Genomic DNA, 19,637 nt, shown 5'->3' on the forward strand with positions numbered 1-19,637 from the left:
GCTTATGTTTCCACCACCCCTTTATTTTTATTCAACACCCCCCAATTGCACCTGAGGCTGCACCCTGAATTGTTCCAGCACCCCCCCAGTGGGCAGTATCACCCACTTTGGGAACCTCTGTAAGTTCTTAAATTTTTTGCCTTGGGACTTCTTTGCACTCTTAAAAATTATTGAGGATTCCCCCGCCACCCAAAGAACTTTTGTTCATGTGGATTATATCTATAGATATAGATATTTACCATATAAAAATTAAAACATCTTAGTATTATTACGAAAATAGTTTGGCCCTCATGGATTCTTAGGGGTCCCCAGATCGAGCTTTAAGAACCTCAGATTTAGCAGAAAAGATGATGAATTTGGAGTCAGAGATCCTAGCTTCAAATCTATTACTGCCTAAGTGACCCTGAGTAACTTGCCTAAGCGATCTAGGTCTCAGTTTCCTCAACTATAAAATGAGGGGGTTGGATTAGATGATCTCTAAGATCCTTCCAGTTCTCAATATATGATCCTTGACAAGACCTCATTCTTGTCCTGCTTTCTATGTAAAGACCTTCAGGAATGGGGAGCAGCTTTCCATCTCCCAAGGCAGTCGTGGTCTAGTTTGGGATAGCTCAGTTAGAAAGTTGTCCCTTAGGGGAAGGTAGGTGGCACAGTGAATAGAGTGCTGGGTCTGGAGTCAAGAGGACCTGAGTTCAAATCTGGCCTCAGACACTTACTAGCTGTGTGACCCTGGGCAAGTCACTTAACCCTGATTGCCTCTGAAAAGAAAAGAAAGTTGTTCCTTACAAGGAATCACAATAAATTTCTCAGCACTTCCCACTCATTTCTTCCAATTCTGTGCTTTTGGGCCAAGTATAACAAATCTTACATAACTGCATGTAATAGTTTGTATGTGATTGCATATGTATAACCTATATCAGATTCCTTATGCTCTGGGGAGAGGGGGCGGGGAATAGAATTTGGAACCCAATGCTTTTAAAAAAATGAATGTTAAAAATTCTTTTTACATGTAATTGGGGAAAAATAAGATGTTATTAAAAATGAATTAATGAGTGAATGCTTGAAGATACCTATCCTGTCGCCTTTAAATTTTCTCTTCTTCAGGCTAAACATCCCCATTTCCCCATTTCCTACCACCACGCCTCCTGCGGCATGCTCTCCTGGTCCCTGACCACCTTGGCTGTCATCCTCGGAGCACATCAGCTTGCCCGTTTTCTTCCTCAAACATAGCACCCAGAAATGAACCTGATACTCTAGATATGTTCTGACTGGGGTGTAGTATAGCAGAACTGCCCCTACCTTCATTCTGTATGTTATTTGTTGTTGTTATTTAGCTGTTTTCACTCATGTCTGACTTTTTGTGATCCTGTTTGGGGTTTTCTTGGCAGAGATACTGGAGTGGTTTGCCATTTCCTTCTCCAGCCCATTTTATAGATGAGGAAACTGAAGCAAACAGGGTTAAGTGACTTGCCCAGGGTCACACAGCTAGTATCTGAGACTATATTTGAACTTAGGTCTTCTTGACTCTGGGCCCAGTTTTATATATAGCATGACCTAGCTGTCCTTTTCTGTACGCTACACCTGGCACTCAATAAACACTTATTGACTCACTGATTGACTGCAGCCTCTGTCAGCTGTGTGACTAAATGGTAAAACTATAGCAGTCAGTCTTACTTATTAGTATAACCATGTGACAATGCAAATGAGGAGCAAACTCCTTATCTGCTGCATAAGATGAAGGGGATTAGTTTTTGGTTTTGGTTGTGATGTTAAGGGATCATTTGTATTGAGCTTGTGGTCCACTAAAACCCGCAGGTCTTTTTCTCTTTTAATATGGAAATGTTTTACATAATTGCATATGTATAACCTATATCTGATTGCTTACTGTCTTAGGGAGTTGGGAGGGGAAGGAGGGAAGGATAGAATTTGGAACTCAAAACTTATAAAAAACCAAATGTCAAAAAGTTATTTTAACATGTAACTGAGGGGGAAAAAAGAAAATATATTAAAGAAAAGAAAAGAAAAAGATGCCTGGAAAAGGGAAATTGCTTGCCATGGGGTACTGAAGAATGAAACATTGGTGTCTAGCCTTCAACTCAAACATTCTGCTGGAAACACTCTGACTTCTCCCTAAGGTCACAAGAAGAAAATCACTCACTGAGTTTTGGAGTAGAGATTGGAGTCTATCCTTTTGTGTTGGGAAAACCTCAAGTCAGAAAATGAGAAGAAAACAATATCTAGTAAGCAGGACTAGCCTTTGTTGCAGTCTCTATATAGGAGTGATTTTTCTTTTTTTTTTTGGTGAGGCAATTGGGGTTAAGTGACTTGCCCAGGATCACACGGCTAGTAAGTGTTATGTGTCTGAGGCTGGATTTGAACTCAGGTCCTCCTGAATCCAGGGCCAGTGCTCTATCCACTGCACCACCTAGCTGCTCCATATAGGAGTGATTTTAAGGCCCTGTGAAAGCACCACCAACCCCAAATCCCTCCCCCATCCAACTCACAGTTGATTCTTTAAATTCTAGATGTAGATAAAGGTCCAAGCCCTGGGCTTTACACTTCACTGAAGGAAGTTTTGTGTAGTGTAAGGGACACTAGACTGGGCATCAGAAAGAGCCACGTTTGAGTTCTGACTATTCTTTACTTCCTATGTGACCTGAGGCAAATTCCTCCACCCCTTTTAACTTCGAGTATCTTCATCTGTAAAATGGGATAGCATTGGGCTAGGTGTCTCAAAGGTCCACACAAGCAACTCTTCTGTGATTCTATGGACTGTGTCCAGCCAAAAGCAGGTGATGTTCTGAACAGAATGTGAAAAACAACAGGGGTGATGGACACCCTACAAAAATATCCCAGCCTCCACAGGGCAGCAAGGTAGGCAGGCTTGACACAAATGTAATAAACTAACTTTTATACAAGGTGGGAGAAAAGACAGCTCTAAAACTAGAATTAACTGATATGCTCAAGCATGTTTTTTTCTGATCATGCTACTCTCCTGCCCAAATGACTTAATGTCTCCTTATCGCTGATAGAATAGGGCATAAAGGGCTCAGTGTCACCTTCAAGACTTTTGAGCCTTCTCTCACCTCTCTCAGCCAAACTGGACTACCCACTCTTTCCTAAACTTGATATACTTTCCCACCTCCTCAGATCACAGATTTAGATGATGTTAGAGGACATCTAGTCCACTGCCTCATTTTACAAATGAGGAAACTGAGGCCCAGACAGTCCCAAATGAGTGACTTGCCCAAGACCACACAGGGAGCAATCAAATAGTGAACATTTTTAGGTGCCTATTATATGTCAGGCACTACTCTGTTTGCCTCAGTTTCCTCATCTGCAAAATGGCTCCAGTGTCCTTGCCAAGAAAATCCCACAATAGGGTCACAAAGAGTTAAGACGTGACTGAAAAAGAATGAATAAGCTGCTAAGCACTGGAGATACAAAAACAGGCAAAAGATAGTCCCTGCCTTCAAAGAGCTTGCAATCTAATGGAAGAGAGGTTTTGGGAGAGAGATAACGAGTTATGCTTTGGACATGATGAGTTTAAGATGTCTACTGGGCATCCAGTTCCAGATGTCAGTTGAGTTTGAGAATCAGTGGGAGATGTGAGATTGGGGGTCAGCAGAGGGACTGGGGCAGGAAAGGCAAATTTGAGAATCACCAGCACAGATATCAGAGGAAGGATTTGAACCCAGGTCCACCAGCTTCAGAGTTAGTGTTCTTTTTTGGGTTCATCATGGTGCCATCAGTTCACAAGAATGTTTTGTTAACTAGAATACTGCAATCCCAATCATTGCAGTGAAGCATGAGTTTAAATGTCCTTCAGCTTTTGGAGATGAGTTTCTTTGTTCAACCTCTCCGTGTACCTGTTTTTCAATGGGTAATGGGTCCCCAACCATGGGAGGTGCTTACGCAGAAGCTAGCTGGCCAATGGAAAGAGGTCTCTAGGGGGAACAGCAATTAGAATGTTGGACCTGGAATCAGGGAGAGCTGAGTTGAAATCCATACTTAGACACTTATTAATGCTGTGACCTTGGACAAGTAATTTCTAATCTATCTCAGTTTCCTTATCTGTAAAATTGGGATAATAATTGCACCTACCTCCCAAGGTTGTTGTGAGGATAAAATGAAATAATATTGGAAAGAACTTGGAAACCTTAAAGTGATATGGAAATGCTACCTGTTATTATTGTTACTATTAAGTCTGCCATTCCCAGTGTACTCACTTAGCCTCTTTAGGTATAAAACTGTGTCTTGATATCCTCGGTAGTAGTATTCATGCAGGGCCTGGGGAGAAAAACATCATGAAAAGCCATGCTGGTGGGGGCTGTGGAGAGAACTGGGGCTTGCTTCCCCCCTCCTTCAAGAACCATGAAAGGGTTAAAATTTTATCCTCAACTAGATCAGCAGAAATAAGCTCCTTGAGGGCAAGGAGTGCTTCATTTGTGCCTAACACAGCACCTGATATACAGCAGGTGCTTAATGTAATGTTCATTGGATTCCATTGAGCCATTATAGCCTTTTTTCTTCTGGGATTGACATCCTACCACACTCTCCATTGATGATATTCCAAGTCCCTTCTCCTCTCCTCTCAAAGCTCTTACACCACCATCTTCTCCCCCACCCCCAAGTCAGGGATCTCACCTCCAACTTTACAAGAAAATAAAGGACATCTGCTGTGTACTTCCTATTCCACATCTTCAAACTCCTGTCGTCATCATCCCCTATTCTCTTCTTCTTTGCTCTAGTCTCTGAAGGAATAATCTTCCTCCTAGCTAAGGTTAAGCCTTCAACATGGCACTCTTGATTGGAATCCTCCCTCCCATCTATCCCAGGAGCCTGTCCCTCAGTTATGCCCTCTCTTTCTCTCATCTTTAATCTCTCCTTATCCACTGGTTCCTTCTTCACTGCAAGCCCTATCCTGGGTCCTCTTCTCTCTCAACACCTTTTACCTTGGTGAGCTCATCATTCCACACAGGTTCAGTTGTCATCTCTCTTCAGATGTCTCTCAAATTTCTCTACATCCAGTCCTAATCTCTCCTGAAATTCAGTCCCATATGACCAAACACTAGCTGGACCTTGACATCTGATGTCCCACAGGCATGTCAAACTCAAGATGTCTAAAATGGAATTAATATGGAAATAATTTTGCAGTTAAGTGGCACGGGACTTGAGTTCAAATCTGCCCTCAGACCAAACACTTGACACTTACTAGCTGTGTGACTCTGGGCAAGTCACTTAACCGCAATTGCCAAGGAAAAAAGAAAGAAAGAAACTTACTGTGTGACCTTGGGCAAGTTATTTAACCTCTGTTTGCCTCAGTTTCTGCAACTGTAAAGTAGGGATACTAATAGCATCTGCCTCCCAGGCAGATTGTTGTGAGGATCAAATAATCCAATATTTGTAAACTGCTTAGCACGGTGCCTGCCACATTTTTGTTGTTCAGTCGTGTCTGACTCTTTGGGACCCCATTTTGGGTTTCCTTGACAGAGACACCAGAGTGGTTTGTCATTTCCTTCTCCAGCTCATTTCACACCGGAGGAAACTGAGGCAAACAGGGTCAAATGACTTGCTCAGGGTCACGCAGCTAGTAAGTGTCTGAGGCCAGATTTGGATTCAGTTCTTCCTGATTCCAGGCCCAGCACTTTATCCACTGCACCACCTAGCTGTCCCTGGCACACAGCAGGTGCTTAATAAATTCTTGTTTCCTTCCTTCCTTCCTTTGCTGAAAATCTATCCCCCTTCTAAGTGTCCCTGTTCATTCTGAGGTACCACTATTGTGCCAACCTTCAAATTATCCTTGACTTTTTCCTTGTTCTCACCGCATTATCCAATCAGTTGCCATTTCTTGGAGAGTCTGCCTGCCTGTCATCTTTTATGTCTGTCTTCTTATGTCTACTCAGTCTCTACTCTGGTTTGGACCCCATCTTTCATTTAAACCACTGCAATAGTCAGACTGCTATCCCTGCTTCCCATCTCTCCTTTCTGCAATCCATCCTCCATACAGCTACCTAACTCATATTACTAAAAACAATCTGCCCATATCACTCACCTACTCAAAAATCTTCAACAACTTTGCGTTACCTCTAGAAGGAAGAGCAAACTTCTCTTCTTGGCATGCTTGGCATGCTTGGCCCGAAATGATTCCCACCTACCTTTCCAGTCTTGTTATTCACCTCTGCATACTGATCATTCTAGTCAAGCAGGCCTGCTCTCTGTTCACTATATGTGACATCTTGTCTCCTATTGCCAGGCCTTTGTACAAGCTATCCTCACTCCCTAGAACACACTCTCTTCTCACCTCTGCCTCAAAGAATCCTAGCTTTCTTCAAGGTGTAGCTCAGGTTCCATAGCTTACCGACCTTTCCTGATCCTCCTAGCTGTTAATGGTCTTTCCCTCTTGAAATGATTTCACAAAAAAAAAAGAAAAGAAAAGAAAAGAAAAGAAAAAAAATTAAAAATTAAAGAAAAAGATTACTTCACATAGATTTTGAAGTTGTTTATTGTTTCCTTCAATATAATGTAGGCTCTCTGAGGGCAGGAACCATTTCATTTTTGTCCTTGTATCCTCCAGTGCCTAACATGGTACTGGCACATAGTAAGCACTTAAGGAATGTTTGTTGAACGAACTTGCCTACTCTGCTTATGTGTAAGTCCAGCCCTGTGCACAGTCTCCCCACAAAGTGTTTTCTAGACCTGGGGCCTGTAAATTTTATAGGATCCTGCTAGGAATTCATGAAGAAAGAAATAAACATGAGACTGTTTAACCATTATTTGCATGGCAACTTCAGCAAACCCTCAAATCCCCCGATTTCCACATTTGTTTCATAGGTCACAAAATTTGCTGCCAAAAAGGACCTTAGAGATTATCTAGTTTTCATTTTACATGAGAGCAAACTGAAGTCAAAGGAAGTTAAGTCACTTACCCAAAGGTGCACTGGTAGTAAGCAGCATAGCTAGATTCCAACTTAAGTCTTTTGACCACAAGTCCAACGCTCCCAACTCCAGAGAGTCATCGTGATAGAAAGCACATTGGATGGATCTGGGTTCAAATCTCTTGCCTACTATATTGGAAAGGTCACTTGTACTCTTGGGCCCTCGGTTTACTCATTTCTAAAATGGGGGAAGGGTAGACTAGATGAGGTCCCTTCTAGATCTCTCTCTATGATACTAAGCAGCCCTCTTTCTTCTTCAAAAGGTGACCACAGAACCTCTTACCACTTACCATCAGGTCTGGAGGAAAGAGCGCATGGGTCATCCGGGCAATATTCTCCAAGGAGAACTGGAGGGTACAGTTGAATAACCGGAAGTCATGGAAGATAGCTGGACAGTCCCTGGGGCAAATGTCTTGCTGGCCACTGAAAGCTGAGATGGTAATTGAGTCTGTCCAGTAGGAGCATGGCTGCATTCCAGTGAAACCTCCATCAATATACCTCTGTTTTTTGGAAGTAGGAGGAAGAAGGGAACAAGAATGTTTGGGGGGAGGGGGTTGGGGTGTTTGGTTATTGATAATGCAAAGGAGAGCTTTTGGAAATATGCTGGTGTTCACATGACATTTCCCTCAAGGATATTAGAATTCTAGAATGTTAAAGTTACATAGGGCCTTAGGGGCTATCTGCACCAAAGTTTCCTACCTAGCGCTGGTTTCTGACCCTCAAAACTATCCCTGCCAAAGGTCCTTAATTCTTTGAACCTATAACTTAAAAAATTGACTCTTCCTTCTCTTTCTTTGTCCCACCCACATCCTGTTCCTTCCATCCGATCCCAGGTCCCTCCCTGTCATTAGCCTCCCTGTTTGGCAGTTAGGTAGAGTCCTTCTTGATCTTGCTCCAACTTTCTTTCCAGGCTGATTATACATTAATCCTATGCACTCCCTTAACCTTCCAGCCAAAAATGGCCTCTGTTTCCCATACATGACACATATCATCTCCCCCCGTTCCTAATAGGCCCTCCCTCCTCACTTTTTGAAATCCCTAGCTTCTTTCCAAGCTCAACTCAAGTATCGTCTCTTGTCTTCCTGCAAGGGGCCTGTCATCACCCCCTAGTTGTTAGTGCTGCCCCCCAAAATCATTTTGTGTTTATTTTGTATATGTCCTGGATTTACTTCTCTAGGAACATACTCTATCCTCCCTGGATAATGTAGATTCTTTTACACATTATCTACTCTGTATCCATTAGAATATAGTAGATATTATTAAGCATTTACTAAGTCTATTCATTTAATTAAATGATTAATGCAGGTGCTGAGAACATCCCAAGAGAACTCATCATTGTCACAGTTTTAATGTTGAAAGGGACCTTAAAGGTCATCTAGTCTAGCTCCTTTATTTTACAAATGAGTAAATTGAGGCTCAGATGAGGAAGACGAATTGCCAAAGATCACTGGGTGAGTTAGTGAGAGTCAGGACCAGAATCCAAGTCACCTTATTCCTAATCCACTGCTCTTTTCACTAAGGCTTAGGTACCAATGGATGACCTCTGGCCATATATGACCATGGGGAACATGGGCCTGGGGAGGGGAAGGTGGGAGATGCTGGAGCCAGCTCTAACTGGCTCCTTGAGCCAATGATTAAAATTTCAGTGTGAGCACTTATACTTTAGAAGCTAGTAAATGATACAAATTAAGGCTTAATTTACTATTTTGTTGATCATCTTGACTTAAGAAAGCGATGGAAAAAATGTTAATAAGGCAGATTAAAAAATGTGTCAGGTGTGTGCCTTTTTTTAAAAGTGGTTGTTAAACTTTTATCAGCACACTTCTAGGTACAGGGCTGGTATTATAACACACACCCAAATATCTCCCAGAGAATGTGTACATTTTCATAAGGTTACTCCTTTGGCTAAAGCCATTGTTCTCCAGAAGACCCTTGTGAAAATGGGAGGGAGAAAAGCTGGGAGAGAGAAACCTATGAAGTCATTGTCATCTATTAACATCCTGGCTTGAATTATGTTTTATGAGCTGATGAGAGGTAGGTGTTGGTGAGTGTTTTAAGTCCAGAGAGAACATTCTCCAATTTGAATAAAGACCTTCTCTAAATAGGGTGTGCCTAAGAGCCACCCTAATTGTTCTCCTCATTGCAAAAGCATTTTTGAACCTTACATCTAAAGAAGACTGACGCTTTTGCTTTTAGTCGGAAGAATAGGCTAGGAGGAGGCAGGAGTGGACTTTGTGGAATCAGGATTCTAGACCTGTCTTAACTCTGTTTTGCTTTCAGACAGCTTGATGTTACAGCAGTGACCCGTGGGGAGTCTATCTCTTGCTACCCTGAAGAACAGGTGAGAAATTTTCTTTTCCCAGGGGAAGCTTTTCTGCCTCTGGATAGAACAATAGCAAACACCTGCCCAGCGGGTACTGTCATCGATTTTCTTGGCAATATGTTGCTTGTTTCCAGAATATTCTGTTCTGTCCCTTATTTATCTTTCAAATTTATAACCCACTCAATTTGACCTTTGTCTTCTCCATCCAAAAATTAAGTCTATAAATTAAGTGACACTCTCTCACCTCAGAAAGAACTTATCAATGGCACCTATTAGCAGGTCAATTGACTGTGACTTCCCTTGGGGCCAAAAGAAATAACAATGCCTTAGCTAAGCAAAATAGTAATGATAATAATAACAAAGGCAGCATGTCAAGTCGATTCCTCAACACTTAGGAATCCTAAGGCTCTCTCAGCATGGTATAGTGAACAGAATACTGGACTAAGAGTCAGGAGACTTCTAAACCATCAGAATGACCTTGACAAGTCACTTTATCCCTAGTGGCCTCAGTTTCCTCACTTGTAAAATAGAGTTCATGTTGTCTGCTCCTCCTGCCTCATGGAAGTATATATAGGAAGATCACGTGAGATGGTATGTCAAGCTCTTTAAATCTTAAAGCACTACATAAATGCTAGCTATTATTATTATTATTATTGTAATTATTAAGAATTGAATACAATGTACGTAGATTTGGTTATTTCACTCCTTGGGCTCTCTATTGCCTCAAAGTTCCTTAGTATGGCATTCAAGACCCTTCATAATCTAAAGCCACACTACTTTACCAGGCTTGTCTCACCCTATTTTCTTTCATGCTTCCACCAGAATGAACTATTCAGTCTCTTATACACGCTTCACACTTTCTCATCTCTATGACTTTGCTCATTAAGGTTCGTATTCATGAAGCATCCTCCTGCTGTCCCCAAACTATAATTAATTAATTAATCTAATCAATTCTTACCCGTTTTAAAAAACCCAACTCAAATGCTCCCTCCTCCATGAATCCCTCCTTGATCTAACATAGTTTATTAGGACCTTTCCCCACCCAGACCTCACATGGTACTGTGTTTGACTCTCTCTTAGGCATTTATTCGTGTGTTATTTTGTATTATGGTTATGTGCAAAGAAAGAAGCACCTGTTGTGTACCTACTATGTGCCAGGCACTGGGCTAAGCATTTTACAACTATAATCTTATTTGATTCTCACAACAATCCTGGGAAATAGGTGCTATCAATATCTCCATTTTATAATTGAGGAAACTGAGGCAAGCAGAGGTTAAGTGACTTGCTCAGGGTCACACAGCTAGTATGTGTCTGAGGCTGGATTTGAACTCAGGTCTTCCTGATGCCAGACTCAACACTCTATCACTTGAGCCACTAGCTGCCTCTTTGTATCTGTCATACCGCCCTACTAGAATGTAATGCTTCATGAATGCAAGAAACTGTGTATCTCATGGTTTGTAGCTAGAGTGCTAGATTTGGATCCAGGAAGACCTGGGTTCAAATCCAATCTCTTATGTTTACTATGCATACTGTGAGTGAGTCCCTTGCTATCTCTTGTCCTTAGCTCGTTTATCTGGAAAATGAGCAGGTTAGACTAAATAATCCCCTAGACCTCTTTCTAACTCTAAATCAATCCTCTTATGATGTCCCCCAGAGCCTAGCATAGTGCTCTGAAACACAGTAAGTTCTTAATAAATGCTGATTGAAAGCGCTGACTTCCCCACTCCACTATCTCTCCGCCCGTGCTAAGGCCTGGGTACTCACCACACCCCGGTAAGTTGGTGGAATGAGGCCGCAATATACAGGTATGAAGCAGCTGCAGTAGAGTGCCTGTGGAGAGGGCCCAGAGGGCAATGGGAAGATTCATGGTTGGCATGGCAGACTGATGCTTATTTCCAATGATGATGCGCATCCGAGTAATAACATAAAAGACAGGACTCAGGACTGAAAGAGATCTTAGAGATCATCTGCTCCATCCCTCATATTTTACAGATTAATCAAGGATCAGAAATGGAGACGGGCAGGTCATAGAGGAAGGGGAAAGGGTGACAGATGAGTGACACGAGTGCTGTACTGGTCTCCATGAAAACATGAAAATAATCTGAGGAGCAAAGAATTGGAAATGGAGTGGATGCCCATCCATTGGGGAATGACTGAATAAGTTGTGGTATGTGATTGTGATAGAATACTATTGTGCTATAAGAAATAATGAGCAGGCTGCTTTCAGAAAAACCTGGGAAGATCTCGATGAACTGATGCAAAGTGACACGAGCAGAACCAGGAGAACATATGACAGCAATATTGTACTATGAATGACTTAGCTATTCTCAGGAATATGATGATCCAAGACAATACCAAAACACTTAGGATGAAAAATGCCATCCACCTCCAGAGAACTGATGGCATATGGATGCGGACTGAAGCCTTTTTCTTTTTTTTACTTTCTTTATTATTCTTGTTTTTTTGGTCTCTATGTGTGTGTTTTGTTTTTTTGTTTTTGGCAACATGGCTAATATGGAAATGTCTTGCATGACTATACATGTATAACCTATATCAAATTGCTTGTCTTCTGGGGAGCAGGAGGGGGAGGGAGAGAACTTGGAACCCAAAATTTTAAAAAATGAAAAAATTTTTGTTTACATGTAATTGAAAAAAATTAAATTTTTTTTAAAAAGAAAATAACCAGGGGAAGTCCTCCAATATGTTGGGTAGAGCTTCTGTGGGAGATTTAAAGGAAAGGCATGGACAAGAATCACACCAGAGAAGGCATGCATGAGCAGTGGGAGCACCCATATCATTGAGAACATGACTCACTTGAGTTACTGGAGTAACCAATTACTCTGAGGGGAAGGAGATGGAAAGGGGGTCATCAGTAACCCAGAGGCCCATCTGCCCCACTCCCACCCTTCCCACCACCACCTGCTGAATTTTCCTTTGATCATGTCACCTGCCTGCCCACAAACCTTCCTACAGGATGAAGTCCAAATTCCTCAACCTGGCAGATGGGGTCCTCTGAGTTTTCCTCATGGAAGCCGGGTATTCAGTAAATATTTGTTGACTGGTGCCCAATAAATACCCATCATTTTGTTCTTCTATTCTGTTTTATGGCAAAAGGGGAGAACAGGGGAAGGCTAGTGATGGCCATCATACCCTCATCCCTTCCCCCAAGACTTCTGCTCAAGGCCTTTTTGTAGTTTCATATGTAGTGTGGATGGTGACTGGATAGTGTAGTCATGCCCATGGAGGGGAGCAGGGTAAGTAGTGGAAGGGGAGAAACCATTTTCGTTTCATTAAAAAAAACAAAAACACACTGTAGTCCCAGTGCTAGATCCACTCATTTGGCCACCCAGCTGCCAGATAACCTCACCGGGTTATTATGAGACTCGAATGAGAATATGAGCAACTGTAGATGATTGGTACGTTTTGTTATCCCTCTGCATATTTGCAATAATTGTTTTACCTCTGCCGAAGTGAGAACTCAGCACAAGGACAATTTTGGGGGGGGTCCAGGTTTGTGATTTCATTGGTGTAGGGAACTTACATTACAGAAACTGCTTCTACTTATACAGACGGGCAACTCACCGGCAATATGTTCTTGAGAGAGTTACCTGGGGCACCGAGAAGTAAAAAGATTTAAGCAGGGTCACAGAGCCAGTGTCAGAGGCAGGAACTCAACCCAGGTCTTTCTGATACCAAAGCCTGTCCTCTACCCACTACTGCATCCTGTGTCCTTCAAAGTGCTGCTGCAGCGGCAATAATTCAGTCTCATTAACAAATATACTGGGGGAAAGAGAGAGAGAGAGAGAGAGAGAGAGAGAGAGAGAGAGAGAGAGAAGGGGTCTGCTTTTCCCTGGCTGTTTCTTCAGGGGAATGGCACTATAGCCAAGGTCAAGAGAAAGAGGGGCACCAGAGAGCCCTCACTAGGCTTCAAGGTCTTATGAAAACAGTGAGAAATTTTGTGGAAATAGGCCAGGATTCAGTAATATGGGACGTGTAAGGGAATGAATAGGAATTCCTTGTCTTAAAGTGACCAAAGAAAGAAGGAAAGGATATAAATGTACAAAAATAATTATACCAATTCTTTTTTTTAGTGGCAAAAAACTGGAAACCCCTTAGGGGGTACCCATCAGTTGGGGGGAATGGCTGAATAAATTGGGATATGTGGATGTCATAGAATACTATTGTACCATAAGTAATGATGAAAGGGATGGTTTAAGAGAAACCTGGGAAGATTTCTATAAACTGATGCAGAGCAAAAGGAGCAAAAACCTGAACAATTTATTCAATAACAACAACAACTGTGAAAGACTTAAAGAACTCTGAGTCATGCAATGGCCAACCATGATTTCAGAGGACTTGTGATGAATCATGCACCTAACTTCTGAGAGAGAGAGAGGTGATAGATTCAAGATAGAAAATGGAACCTACATGTTTGGAGACAGACAATTTCAGAATTTGTTTTATATGACTGTGCATATTTGTTACAGGGGTTTTGTTTTTCTTTTCTTTTTTTCCAAAAGGGGTGGGATGGAAAGAAAATAACTACTTTTTAATTTAAAATGTAAATTAAATGAAATTTTTAAAAAAGAGAGTGGTTTCTCTGGTTCTTTAGCTGACTTCTATTTTTGATATATTTAAAGACTATGTGTATTTGTTTTTCATTTTTTTTCCAATGGGGGGAGTTGGGATGGAGAGAAAATAAATGCTTGTTAAAAGAAAAGAAAAGAAGAGAAGAGAAGAGAAGAGAAGAGAAAAGAAAAGAAGAGAAAAGAAAAGGAAAGAAAAAAGAAAAGGAAAGGAAAAGAAAAGAAATGAAATGAAAAGAAAAGAAAAGAAAAGAAAAGAAAAGAAAAGAAAAGAAAAGAAAAGAAAAATCCCAAATAGTCAGGAAACCCCCTCTATTTTTTTCCTGAAACAAGTCTGATCAGAATCCAACCTAACCCCAGGGATATAGCACCTTTACCTCAATGAGCTCTTCCTTGGAAGTATATTCAGACACCACCACGTTCTCCCCATCTGTCACCCGTGTGAGGGCCACATGGAGCCTTCCTGTCGCCAACTTGTAGGAATCCTCCGGCAGGACTCGGTACAGAAACTGCTTCATCATCTGGACCATTTTGCAGGAAGGGGAAAACGGTCCCAGAAAGGATTTCCTGACCTCAGCCACACCACAATTTAAGACTTTGAGGTACTCATCTAAGGTAGAAACAGAGGAAGAGGGATCAACATCAATGTCCCCCAAGATGGAGAGTGTCCTATAGTAATTTTGGGGTCTTCTGAGCCTATGCGCTCTGTGGGATTTCTGCTGAATTGTCATTTAGTGCCAAGAAGAGAAGGACAAGGACGGAGGAGGAAAAAATTCTAAAGTCCTCTCCGTGGCTTTCAAGGTCAATCAACAAACAGTTATTAGAAGATCAAGGTCCTCCATAATCTGGCTGCACAACACCTATACAACCCTGTCTCGCCTTCTTCAAGACAACATCTCTTCACTCCTTTTTACTGAATAGTGAGCATCATTTAGTGGCTGAAGAACAGCACAGAAGCTAAGTAGATGTGGGTTTGAATCCCTCCTCTTATGTATACTGACTATGTAGCCCTGGGCAAATCACTTAACCTCTCATTACTCTAGGAAACTCTCTGAGACTATAAATTTCAGAGAAGCTGCCAACCTGACTCGGTAGAGGGAGTGAATGCCATGAAATCACATATCCAGAATCTGTCCCTTATACAGGCCATGCTTATCTCTACATCTGCCCCTTTGCCTACATCATTCTCTCCAACCTGCTACCCCTGCCTGCTTCTTCCTTCTCCTATCCAAAACCATCTCATCCTTCAAGACCCATTTTAAGCCCCAGCTCCTTCAGGAAGCCTTCAGTGATTACTAAGAATGTCGATGGAGAGATCACTCTCCCTCTCTCCTTCCTGACACTATACCACATTGTAAGTCATAGTTGTATTCAATTTAGCTTCGATGCTTTATAAACCTTGTTTCATAAAATTAATATGGTACTATATAAATTGAGGCAGTAGATAAAGTGCTGGGTTCAATGTCAGGAAGACCTGAGTTCAAATACAGTCTCAGAATCTTCCCAGCTGTGTGACCTTGCGCAAGTCACTTAACCTCTGTTTACCTTAATCCACGAGACAGGGAAATGACAAACCACTGTAATATCTTTGCCAAGAAAACCCCATGGACAGAGGTCCACAGGATCATGAAGAGTCAGATATGACTTACCAACAGCAGCTTATAAATTGAGTCATTATTATTGTGGGTTATCTATTATTATGAGTATCTATGTAAAGCTGGTCATGTGTCTAGAGCAGGTATAGACCCCCTTTGATAGTCTAGTGAAGCCTCGAGGTCCCTTCTCAGAATGCTTTTTTTTTAAATTTCCTTTATATTTATTGTTTTATTTTATTTGTGTTTTATTTTGCAACATGGCTAATATGGAAATATGCTTTGCATGACCTCATATGGATAATTGAAATCAAATTGCTTGCTCTCTCTGGAAAGTGGGAGGGATGGGTAGGAAAGAGAGAATTTGGGACTCAAATTTTTTTTACAATGGCTATTAAAAATATTTACATGTAATTGAGAAATATTAAATGAAATAAAAATGAAAGGAAAAATGAAAAAAAAATTGTAGACAATGTAAAATACTTGAAAATCTACCTGCCAAGACAACCCTAGGAACTATATGAACACAATTACAAAACACTTTTCACACAGATAAAGACCTCTGTGGGAAAAAAGAAATGATGAGGTTTGGCCTGCCTCTTCTGAAAGGAGAAAAGCCAAAGACTTCGACTGTATGGCAGCTACACTTGAGGGTCAGGCAGACCCCAGGAAATCTGGGAGTCTAGAGCTCTTTTATATAGTCTCTGAGAGGAGTATCAGGGCTAGAATGATATCTATCTGCCTCCCTCAAATATCTCTGCTCTATGAGGTACAATGTTTAAGGTTTCAGAAAAAAATAAAAGTTGCTTCCTTATTCACTCTTTTTTAAAATATAAATTTGTTCATTTTTAGTTTTCAACATTTACTTCCACAAGATTTTGAGTTCCAAATTTTCACCCCATCTTGCCCCTCTTCCCACCCCAAGATGGCATGCATTCTGAATACCCCTTCCCCTAGTCTGCCCTCTCTTCTATCTCTCCCCCCCACTTCTCTTATCCCCTTCCTCTTCTATTTTCCTGTAGGGCAGGACAGATTTCTGTACTCCATTTCCTGTATTTCTTATTTCCCAGTTGCATGTGAAAACATTTTTTTAACATGTGTTTTTGAAACTTTGGTTTCCAAATTTTCTCTCCTCCTCCTTTCCCACCCATCCTCATTGAAAAGGCAAGCACTCAGTATAGGTTATATACGTGCAGTCATGCAAAATACTTCCATAGTAGACATGTTGTGAAAAACTACCTCTATTTCCCTTAATCCTATCTTGCCCTCCCATTTATTCTATTCTTTCTTTTGACCCTGTCTCTCCTCACAAGTGTTTGCTTCTGAGTACCCAATTTCCCAATCTGCCCTCCTCTCTATCATCCCCCTGCTCTCTTGTTCCCTTCTCCCCCTATTTTCCTGTGGGGTAAGACAGATTTCCATACCCAATTGAGTGTGTATGTTATTCCCTCCTTAAGCCAAACCCTATGAGAATAAGATTCACTCAGAATGTTGGGTTTTTTTTGACACAATTGGTATTAAGTGACTTGCCCAAGGTCTCATAGCTAGTAAGTGTCTGAGGCTGTATTTGAATTAGATGAATCTTCCTGAATGCGGGCAGGACGCTCCATCCACGTGCCCCTAGCACCGCCCCCCTTTTTTTTTTTTAACAATATCTAACATTTGTATATCCCCTACCACATGCCAGGCACGTGCTAAGTGTTTTACAAATATTGTCTCATCTGATCCTAGTACAAAGGTGCTATTATATCTCTATTTTACAGGTAAGAAAACTGAGGCAAAAGAGGTTAAGTGACTTCTATACAGCTAGGAAGTCTGTGAGGCCAGATTTGAACTCAGGTCTTCCTGACTCCAGGCCCTGCTCTATTCACTGTACCTACAAACCAACCAGGGATGGTTCTCTGAGTACATGAGTGGGAAGAGATAAAATAATGGAGAGAGTACCAAAATTGGGGTCAAAAGATCTAGTTCAAACCCTGTCTCAGACACATAGTAGCTGTGTGACCCTGGGCAAGTCACTTCACTCTGTTTGCCTCAGTTTCCTCATCTGTTATATGGGGACACACAGGAGAAGGAAATAGCAAACCACTCCAATATCTCTGCCAAGAAAACCCCTTAGATGAATCTGTGGGTCATGAAGAGTCAGACGTAACTGAACAACTGAACGACAACAATAATTCTAGCTGAATTGATCATAGATACAGAGGTAGAAGGGACTTCAGAGTGCATCTAGTTCAACCTTCTTATTTTACACATGAGGAAACTGAGGTCAAGGAAGCTTAAGGGACTTCTCACAGGTCACGAAAGTAAGAAGCTCAGAGGCAGGATTTGAACCCAGGTCCTCCATCCAGAGCCAGTGAGCACTCTTCCCACTGGACCGGATTGTATCTCACTGAATTGCAATCGAATTAAATTCAGCAGACTTCAAGTTCATTTCCTATGACTACTAGCCTAAATTATATAACTTCTTTGAGTCTCAGTGTCCTCCTCTGTAAAATGGGGATAATAATATGTGCCCTTTCTATTTCATAGGGCTGTTGAGAGGGAAGTACTTTGCAAACCTTTGCTACAGAAATTACCAAAAATAATGATCATCATTGGGGTAATGAATGGGGTGTGGGTGAAAGGACATGGGTCTGAAGGTAAGGATACCTGGATTTCCAGCCCCAGCTCCTCTATAAAGTCAAACTGTGATCTCAGATAAAATATTTCCATTCTCTGGGCCTCAGTTTCCCAATCTGCAAAATGAGATGTTTGGACAAGTTGATCTTTAAGGTCACCCTGTGGTTCTAACATTCTAGAGATCTCTGAGTCCGTGTTACCTGCCACCTCTTCTCCTACTTAGGATAATGTGAGGCTCAAATGAGAGTGAATTTATATTGCTGCTTTGTGGAAAAAGTCTTAAGTCATCACATGGGCAGGAGCTAATAATTGCTCTTCAGTCATTTCAGTTGTGTCTGACTCTTTGTGACCCAATGAATAAGTCCATGGGGTTTTCTTGGCAAAGATACCGAAGGGGTTTACCATTTCCTTCTCCAGCTCATTTTACAGATGAGGAAACTGAGGCAAACAGGCTGCAGTGACTTGCCCAGGGTCACACAGCTACTAAATGTCTGAGGCCAGATTGGGTCTCATGAGGATGAGTCTTCCTGATTCCAAGACCAGTGCTCTTATCTACTTGGTCACTTAACTGCCCCAAACTAACAATTAGGACTCTCCAAAAATGCTTTATGAAATGATGATGACAATAATAATAGCTCTTATACAGCCCTTTAAGGTTTACAAAACTCTCTACAAATATTATGGCACTGAATCCTCACAACAACCCTGCGATGTAAATACAGTTATTATCCCCATTTTACAGTTGAGGAAACTGACAGAGGTTAAGTGACTAACACACAACCAGTAAAAGCCTGAGGCTGGATTTGAACTCAGGTCTTCCTGAATCCAGACCCAGCTCTTGATCCACTCATTGGGCCACCCAGCTGCCAGCTAACCTCATGAGACTGAAATGAGAATGTGAGTAAAGTAACTTGTATACTTTAAAGCACTGTACAAATACTAATTATAATAATTCTGACTGTCTTTTACCAAAGTAGCGAACTTCCTGTCATGAGAAGGGTTCAAATGGAGAGTGGATATCCACCTGTCAGTGATGCTATAGAGAAGAATCCAGCATCGGGTGGGAGGGTCCTCTCAGATAATTTCTGACTCACTCTTCCTATGGATCAAAGTTCTGGTGATTCCTATGTAAGACATTATAATCTATTAACTCCTGTTGTCCTCACAAACACTCCCATGAAGTGGGGCACTAGTGATTCTAGAGAGAGAAACCAAAAAACAGAGAGGTTGAGCATTTGTCCAGTGTCACACAGCAAGTGAGTAACAGAACCAAGACTAGTGATCATTCCTTGCATTTATATAATGCATTATAGTTTTAAAACTACTTTCGTATCTATTATCTCATTTGACCCAGATAGCAAGCCTGTAAGGCAGGCAGAGCAGAAATTGCTCCCAAATTACAGATGGAGAAACTAATCCTTGAAGAAGAGATGTGATTTACCAAAGGGTCACACAATGAGTCAGTGGCAAAGTCAGTGCTTCTTTTTGCTATCCCACATGTTTATTCCAGGAAAGGTATGCAGGGCAGTATGGTAAGAGCTAAAACTGGAGTCAAAGTTCTTGAGTTCAAATCCTG

At 41.5% G+C, this 19,637-nt stretch overlaps 1 protein-coding gene across 1 annotated transcript in view; it reads right to left on the reverse strand.

The window, feature by feature from the left end:
* Positions 1-19,637, reverse strand: part of PNPLA1 (patatin like domain 1, omega-hydroxyceramide transacylase) — a 75,347-nt gene that overhangs the window by 22,989 nt on the left and 32,721 nt on the right. Inside the window, 4 exon segments of the mRNA XM_020999643.2 lie at positions 4,230-4,290; positions 7,229-7,438; positions 11,026-11,091; positions 14,225-14,457. Coding sequence (XP_020855302.2) covers positions 4,230-4,290; positions 7,229-7,438; positions 11,026-11,091; positions 14,225-14,457 — 570 coding nt within the window.

This window comes from Phascolarctos cinereus, unplaced genomic scaffold, assembly GCF_003287225.1.
Source record: "Phascolarctos cinereus isolate Bilbo 61053 unplaced genomic scaffold, phaCin_HiC Scaffold_5;HRSCAF=322, whole genome shotgun sequence".
Classification (NCBI taxonomy): Eukaryota; Metazoa; Chordata; class Mammalia; order Diprotodontia; family Phascolarctidae; genus Phascolarctos; species Phascolarctos cinereus.